Raw genomic sequence first — 8,710 nt, forward strand, 5'->3', positions numbered from 1 at the left:
TCTCTTAAGTTTAGTTGTACTGTCTCCAAGGGAAGTTGACGTGTCCTGTAGAACTCTTGTGTAGATTATGTTTTCCTTTCTGGCCCGAGGTGACTTTGCCCAGTGACGCCTTCTCCCTCCCTCTCTGGCCGGGTTTCGCTGGGTCTGACCTGGAAGACGTCTCCTTCTGCTGTTATCCGAAGTGACCTTGCCCAGTGAAGCCTTCTCCCTCCCTCTCTGGCTGGGTTTATTAAAGATTCTAGAGAAGAAATCTGATCAACAGGAGGGAAATAAAGAGCAGAACTTAAAATTCTCATGGATTCTAGACTTTCTGCACCCATGGTAGGTGGATGAACCCTTGACATATTGCCCTAAGGTAACCTTTAAAGTTTAAACCAAATATTCCCTAAAATCATCTCACAATGACCCTATAAACAAAAGATCTGAACTTATCCTGTACCAGCCTCACAATCCCTGACCCACTCTGGCCCATTGTTGCAGTCACTGTGTCAATTCATGTGTTTGAGGGTCTTCCTCTTCTTTGCCATCCCCCCACCTTTTCAAGTGTGATGTCTTTCTCTAAGGATTAACCTTTTCTAACAACATGTCTAAAATATGAGAAATGAAGCTTCACTATCCTTGCCTCCAAGGAGCAGTCTGGCTACACTTTCTACAAGACATATAGAGCTCTTGTGGCCTACTGGTAAGAAGCTGTGCTGCAGTCCCAAAGGCACACAGATCAAATCCATCAGCTGCTCCTCAGGAGAAAGGTGGACAGTCTCCTCCTATGCAATTAATTGCTTCTGAAAACCACTAGAGAGTCAGCTATGGATCAGTTCCAACTCAAGAGCACAAAACAAAACAAAACTTAGTAGTAGTTTAGCTTAACTAGTGTAAAAAAAAATCCAAACTCACCAACCCTAGAAACCACAAGACATCTTGCTTGAGCAAGAGCAAGATGTTCTCTTAAGAACTACATTTATGGGATCAATTGATAATATCAACTTGAAATAGAAGATAGGAATGTGTGTAGGAAGCGTTGTTGTTGTTGTTGTTGTTGTTGTTGTTGTTATAGAGACCCTGTGAACGACCCTGCCTTATCTTGCACCATCTTCCTCATCTCTGACATACTTGAGCTCATTGCTATTGTTCTTCCATCCCACTGAGAGTCCTTGTTGTCTATTTCTTTGAGAGTCTTCCTCTCCTTCATTGACCCTCTACCTTTCTAAGCATGATGTTCCTTTCCAAGGAATTGCCTCTTCCAGCAACAAGCCCAAAGTATGTGAAATAACGCTTCACCGTCCCTGCCTCTAAGGAACACGCTGGCTGTACCTTCTCAAAGATATGTTTGGTTTTATTTTCATAGTCCATGGATATTCAATACTCCAACATCACAACTCAATGATGTCAGTGTTTCTTCTTGTAATCTTTATTCATCGCCCAGCTCTCATGTGCATAGCAAAACTGTGACCTGAATCAGTTGCATTTTAGTCTTCAAACGGACATCATAGAAAGCCCTGAGTTTATATTAATGTTGGATGGTTATTCAGGAACAAAGTGAGAATGGTAGTTTATCTTGAAGAATGTAATCAATGCTACTCATATAAGTTATCTCTTAAATTTGTGAGTAAATTCAGAGAAGAAGTGATTGACATCCTAGGAAAAAGTAATAGTGTACTTAAAGCAAAGACGTATGTGTTAGGGAAAGAGTACTTGGTTTCTCCTGGTGGGAGAATACTTTGTAGGGTTGTGGGTGAGAACAGTAATGCTGGAGAAACAGTGAGTTCGGAGTCAGACTGCGAAGAGCATTGATTGTTTGGCACAGGAATTTACACTCTATTCTATGAGCAATGAGTAGCTATGGAAATCTTGGCCTCCAAAGAGCTTAGATTCTCTATTGTAAATCTTCTACCCAAAACGATATCTGTCTAGCATAGGTAAATGAATTTTTCTTTTCCTGAAATATACAACTTATGGTTCCATTTTAGATGTCTGTGCCACTTGCCATGAACAAGCCACCTGCCAAGAAATAGGAGGGAAGAAGGTCTGTATGTGCAACTATGGATTTGTGGGCAATGGGAGGACCAAGTGTGTTGGTAAGTTCTGAATTCTAAGATGAATAGTTGCAGCACAAAACAAAATTCTCTGGCTTTAATAGTTAATGTCCTTAGAGGGAAACAATGCTCTTTTGCACAAAGCCTTCATGATAAGATGATTTGTGAACTTTAATAGGTTGTGGGTTTTTTTAAATTTTGTTTTGTTTTGCTTTTTTTAGTGCTTGGATATACTTTCGCTCTAATGTTTCCAAGGTGGTGTTTCTTCTATTAGAGGTCATTGAATTTGAATATATGAAAGCTCTATGAACTAACACAAATTTGAAATCCATTTCAAGACTTGAATTTAACAATAACAACTTGAACAAATACGTCACATTTCTTAAATCTTTCAGAAAGATTCAAATTCACTGAGAAATCCAGAAGCAACCTAGCTGAGTAGATAGACAAAAAACAAACAAACAAAAAAACCCCAAACCACACTTTTTGGTGAAACTGGGCTGAGCTTAGTTGACATCAGTGCCCAACAAAGAAAAGGAAGAGTGGGGTATTTATCCAGTAGTCACAGCAGTTTGAAGGGCCTGGGGCCATTTTCCACTTTTTTCAGGACTGCTTGTTTTTTCTTCTGAGTGTGTAGGGGTAAACATTAGTGAGAATTTATGATTTCCTGGAATACAATTTTCTGATTCTGGTAGTATCAGAAGGTCAGCAAAATGGAATCACTTTGATTTCAACCTTATACTTTCTGATTTTCTTTCTTTTTTTTTCTTTTTTTTTTTTTTGCTATAATGCTATTCTTATCATAAAGCAAAATAAAACACAATTTTTTTTCTTGTCTCCTTGGATAATTGGTGGCTTATTGTGGCCTTGGGCTCACAATCCATCCTCCAAATTATTTTCTAGTTCTGACCCTTTGGGATCTTGGGTGATTTTAAAAAAATACAAAGAACACCCCATCACCCTCCCCCCATAAACTCACCAAAAAAGAATAAAGAGACCATTAGGCTAGAAGCATCTGAGAAGATGATTTTTGCCCCATGGCATCTCTCATGTCCCAAGAATCAGACGATATCCAGATTCAAGCCCAATTCAGAGAAAGAGTTTCACAACTATTTTATGTAAGTAAATGCTATAAGAATCTCCTGGTTTCTTCCTAGCAACTTTGTTAAACAAAATAAAAATATTGCTGGTTTTGCACTATAGTTGTGGATTAACAGTGTAGTTTTGCTGTGATTTTTCTTTTCCCCCTTCTTTCTTTTTAAAGACAAATAAAAATTCAGTACTAAGTTAAAAATGTCATACCAGCAATTTCCCCTGGCCAGATCAGCACATTCCATTGGACAGATACAAGCTTTCATAATCACACACGCTGACCCTCCCTGCAGGGTGGAGTGTGTCCTGTTTGATCTCTCCCTCTAGACTTTTAGAGATGTGTGTTTGTCATTCTTGGAAATAAAGTGGGGTATACAGAAAAGCCTCTATTGCCCCTTCCTCAAATGAATGTCTCCTCCTAGTAATGTTATCTGCTCTCGTGATTGCTCTTTGACATTTGAATAGAAACTTCTCTTTGGAGAGGGGTTTTCGAATTTGTGTGGTACTTGCTTCCACATAGGAGATACTGTGTGTCTCTTGAAGGGTCCTGGTGAGACACTGCAGAGTACAAGTGAGGTTATATGTGCACCAGTTGTTATGTGCGGTCAATCAGAACTAAGTCATAATTGACCCTTTAGCAAGCTTGCAGAGGCTGTAAATCACACTGGAGGGGATGCCCATTTTTCTCCTCTGAGGCAGCTGCTGGATTAGAATCTTGTGCCTTTGGTTGGCAGCACAACTCTACCCATGAGGCCTCCAGAGATCCCTGTGTGCCAGAGGGACTGTAATATCATGATATTAGACCAGGAAGTATATAGGTGCTAGAATCCTGTACCACATCCAAGTGTTCCTTCTGGTGAAGAGTACAGGGGTATCTTAGGCTGAGTTCTCTAGAGAAGCAAAACATGTGTGTGTGCATTAAATACATATATATACACACATACATATATATATTTGTATTTCTATTTATACACAGACATATACATACATATGTATGTGTGTCATGATGTATACATACATACATACATACATACATGTGTACAAACACTGGTGAGTTGGAGTTGATCCATAGTTCACCCTTTAGCAGGTTTTCAGAGGCAGTAAATTGCACAAGAGGACACTGTACTTTCAGGTTGACAGTGAACCTTCTTACTACTAGGCTAGTATATGTATATGTATATGTATATGTATATGTATATGTATATGTATATGTATATGTATGTGTATGTGTATATGTATGTGTATATGATATATGCATACGCATATGTATGAGTGCATATATATATATGGTATGTATATATGTGTGTATATGTCTCTGTTTGTGGGTATGTATTTATATGTATACATGTTAGTTGACGTTATGCGCCATTGAGTTGACCAGACTTATAGTGACCTTATGAACAATGACTCTGAACCTTGTCCTATCCTGAGCTAACCTCATCATCTCTGATGCCTCGACCCTTTTCCCACAGTAGCTGTGTTAATCCATCTTATCCAAGGTCTTCCTCTTCTTTGATGACCCTCTACTCTTCCAAGCATCATGTCCTTCTCCAATGACTGATATTTCCTGGCAACATGCCAAAAGTATGTGAGATGGAGTTTCAAAATCTTTGCCTCATCCTTTCCACAACAGACCAGTTTGTTTTCTTGGCTGTCCATGGTATGTTCAATACTCTTTTCCAGAACCACAGCTCAAAGGCATTAATTCTTCTGCTGTCATCCTCATATGTATGTGTGTATGCATCAAGGCTATGTCCTCTCTCCATTCCTATTCAGCATATCTTTTCTCCATACCTATTTGGCATGGTATATTGAATGAAGCAGCTGGGATTTATGAAGAGTGTGGCATTAGAATTGGAGGAAGACTCATGAACAACCTGCATTATACAGATGATACAACCTTGTTTGCATAAAGTGAGTAGGACTCTTGCTATAGATGATGAAGGTGTGCAATATGGATTCAATATGGATTACATCTTAATAATACTCACCTCTGAGCCAATAGGCAACATCATGATAGATGGAGAAAAGATTGAAACTGTCAATTATCAAATTTTATTTGGATCCACAGTCAACATTCTTGGTACCAGCAATAAGGAGATAAAGAGACTGGTAGCGTTCGGCAATGATGTCAGTTTAAAAACTAAGGTGCATAATGCTATCCAGTCTCTCCTAAGTTATGTATTCCTTTTCAGAATTGTTGCTTCTGAGTTCTGCATAGTATTCTGTTGTGTGAATGTACCACAATTTCTCAATGCATTCAATTGTGGTTGGACATTTGGGCTATTTCCACGTTCTTGTGATGGTGAATAAAGCTGCTATAAATATTAGTGTGCAAATATGTTTGTGTCTCAGTTATTAACTCAGTCTCATATGGACAAATGCTGAATGAAACCATTATTGTAAAAATAGAAGGATAACTGGTAAAACATGTATGCAGACCCAAGGGGGGAAGGGATGGGAACAGAGGGGTGAGAATGGGGAGGGATGAAATGACAGGGTTGCACAATTTAGTGAGTAAAGGGTGGGGGTAAAAAAAATGAGAAAGATCTGGCAGGGACCTGAAAAGACAGGATAATGGTGAGCATGGTGATTAATTTTATAAAACATAATGAATGAGAATGATTGTATGAAACACAATGCGAATGAAGAGTAGTGTGAATCACAATGTATATGAACTTGTAAGCAAGCCAATATAAAATGAAATTTTTTTTAAAATACTAAAAAACCCTAAGGTGCAGCTGATTTAAATAATAATCTTTCCAGTCAACTACTGTGTATCTGAGAACTAGACAATAAATAAAGATGATAGAAGAATCAATACAATTGAATTGTAGTGTTGAAGATCCCACAGACTCCAAAAAAAAGCAAACAGATATGTGTTGGATAAAGTGTAACCAGAGTGCTTCTTGAAGGCAAGGATGACAGAGTTTTGTTAATTTTGTTGCTAGGACAGGCTATTCCTAGAAAAGGGACATTATGCTTGGAAACATCAAGGGTCAGAAAGGGACATTATGCTTGGAAACATCGAGGGTCAGAAAGGGACATTATGCTTGGAAACATCGAGGGTCAGAGAAGGAAAGGAAAACCCTCAATGAGATGAATTGACACAGTAACTGGAGCAATGGGAACAAGTATTGGGTTGGTAAGGATGGTGCAGGATAGGACAGGGTTCAGATCTGTTGTTTGTTGGGTCACTATGACACTATGAGTCATACTTGATTCAATGGCACAAACAGCAGCATATGTGCATACATCTATATGGAAGTTCTGGAGGCCTAATAGCGAGAAGCTGTGCTCGGGTGTAAACACATCGTCCGAATCCACCAGCTACTGTGTGGGATAAGAATGGACAATCCCCTCCCAAGTGATTTGTTGTAAGTCACAATCTGTATTCTGAGCAAATCATTCAAGAAGTTGGACTCTATAAAAAGGAAAGTAGCATCAGGATCAGAGGAAGATTCATCAACAACCTGCATTATGCTGATCATACAACTTTGTTTTCTGAAAGAAAGGAGAACTTGAAACACTTGCTGCAGAAGATAATGGACTATAGCCTTCAGTATGGATTGCACCTCGACATCAAGAAAACAAGTGTCTTCATCACTGGACCATTAGGCAACATCATGATAGAAGGAGAAAGGATTGAAGTTGTCAATGATTCATCTTGCTTGAATGAACAATCCACACCCTTAGAACCAGCAATTAGGAGATCAGGAAATGTATCAGATCAAGTCTCCTGTCAGGGACCTCTCTAAAATACTAAGGAGCATTGATGTAATTTTAAAGACTAAAGGTGCACCTGATTCAGGCCATAGTCTTTTCAATATACATCTGAGAGCTGGACAGTGAATAAGGATGATAGGAGAAGAATAGATATCTTTGAGTTTTGATGTTGGAGAAGAATACTGAATGTCTTATGGATTACCATAAGATATGTGTTGGAGAAGGTATAGCCAGAGTGCTCCTTGGAGGCAAAGATGGTGAAGCTTGGTCTCTCATGCTTTGGACATATTACTTGGAGAAACTATTCCTTGGAAAGGGATCTTATGCTTGGAAAAGTGGAGGGTCAGTGAAAGAGAGGAAGAGATGGATTGATACAGTGACTGTAGCAATGAACTTAAGTGTGTCAGAGATGATGAGGATGACACAGATAGGACTGGGTTCAGATCTGTTTTAGTTGTACTCAACTCAACAGGTAATTACCTAAAACACCCCCCCCCAAAAAAAAAAAACCCAGGTAATTACCTAATAACAACAACATACTTAAGTGTAATGATAAAATAATTCTTGTACCCAACATGGTACAACTAACATGCTCACACCTGGAAATGTCCTTAACATCAACAACATCTCATTGTTACTGAATTGGAACCAACTCATACTGACACTCTAGCAGGTTTTCAGCAGCTATAAATTCCATGGGAAGAGAGTGTCCATCTTTCTCCCTTGGATCAGTTGGTGCATTTGGACCTTTGAGTTGGCAACTGAACTCTTAACCACTTGGCCATCATTTCTCTGGAAATGTATTAGCTTCAATTATATCTTGTATTTGGTAGGTGAAATCATAAAAATTCTTTATGTACAAATATAGGGAAGAATTAGATATAATAACTACTGTCCTTGATTTGGAAAATATAGTTGTAATTAATTGATACTTCCAACTGCATTCTTCCACCACCCATTCTGAATTTCCTTTTACCTCAGCACATACTTCAGCTGACTTGGTTTCTTTGTGAGGGAAGATGACCCAAACCTTCATTCTTAAAGGGTCTGGGCCAAGGGTAGTTATGCCAGAATTGAATTGCTGTTGTTTTCTAGTGATTTTAATCACAGGATGTGGTGGTATTAAGTTATGGCTTAAAGAATCTCCTGTATTCCAGACATACTCTTCTTCACTCTTATTATATATTATCAGTACAATTCCCCTTAGTCATCAGGATCAATCACACTAGCCGGTACAGTAACTCTCATCATTGCCTGTTGATCCAGTGGTGTGAGTAGCTCAAAGTGACCTGGTAACATTCTTAGCTTTCAGTTAGTAGAGTCATTCTGTGTCTTCAGGAGGGAGTATTCCTGCGGAGGCTAAGACTTCCAAAGCTGCAGAGCATAGAGTTGTAAGAACCTGCCCATCTACCTATGGTCAACTAATTTTTGACAAGGAGATGAAATCAGTTAAGTGGGGAAACAACAGCCTTTTTAACAAATGGTGTTGGCAAAATTGGAAAAGTATCTGCAAAAGACTTAAGCAAGATCCACACCTCACTCCATATACAAAAACCAATTCAAGGTGGATCATGGACCTAGGACTAAAACCAAGGACTATAAACTTCATTAAAGAAAAGCCAGAAACAACGCTAGAAATCCTAATCCACAACATAAACAGTCTTCCAAATATCCTGAAAAACCTGCAACCAGGAGAAGATAAAGTAGATGAATGGGATCTTCTAAGAATCAAATCCCTATGCACATCCAAAAACTTCTCCATCAGGGTAAAAAGGGAAGCCACTGACTGGGAAAAAGTATTTGTTAATGACATATCAGATAAGGGACTTATATCCAGAATTTATAAAATACTTGAGTAC

General features: G+C 38.7%; 1 protein-coding gene across 1 annotated transcript in view; it reads left to right on the forward strand.

The window, feature by feature from the left end:
• Nucleotides 1-1,542: 1,542 nt before the first annotated feature.
• SUSD1 (sushi domain containing 1) overlaps nt 1,543-8,710 on the forward strand; it is a 170,629-nt gene continuing 163,461 nt past the window's right edge. Inside the window, exons 1-2 of the mRNA XM_006900855.1 lie at nt 1,543-1,645; nt 1,968-2,075. Of these exons, the coding sequence (XP_006900917.1) occupies nt 1,543-1,645; nt 1,968-2,075 (211 nt within the window). The remainder of the gene's footprint in view (nt 1,646-1,967; nt 2,076-8,710) is intronic.

The sequence above is a fragment of the Elephantulus edwardii genome, unplaced genomic scaffold (assembly GCF_000299155.1).
Source record: "Elephantulus edwardii isolate Elephantulus edwardi_28Jun2011 unplaced genomic scaffold, EleEdw1.0 scaffold00297, whole genome shotgun sequence".
In the NCBI taxonomy this organism is placed as follows: domain Eukaryota; kingdom Metazoa; phylum Chordata; class Mammalia; order Macroscelidea; family Macroscelididae; genus Elephantulus; species Elephantulus edwardii.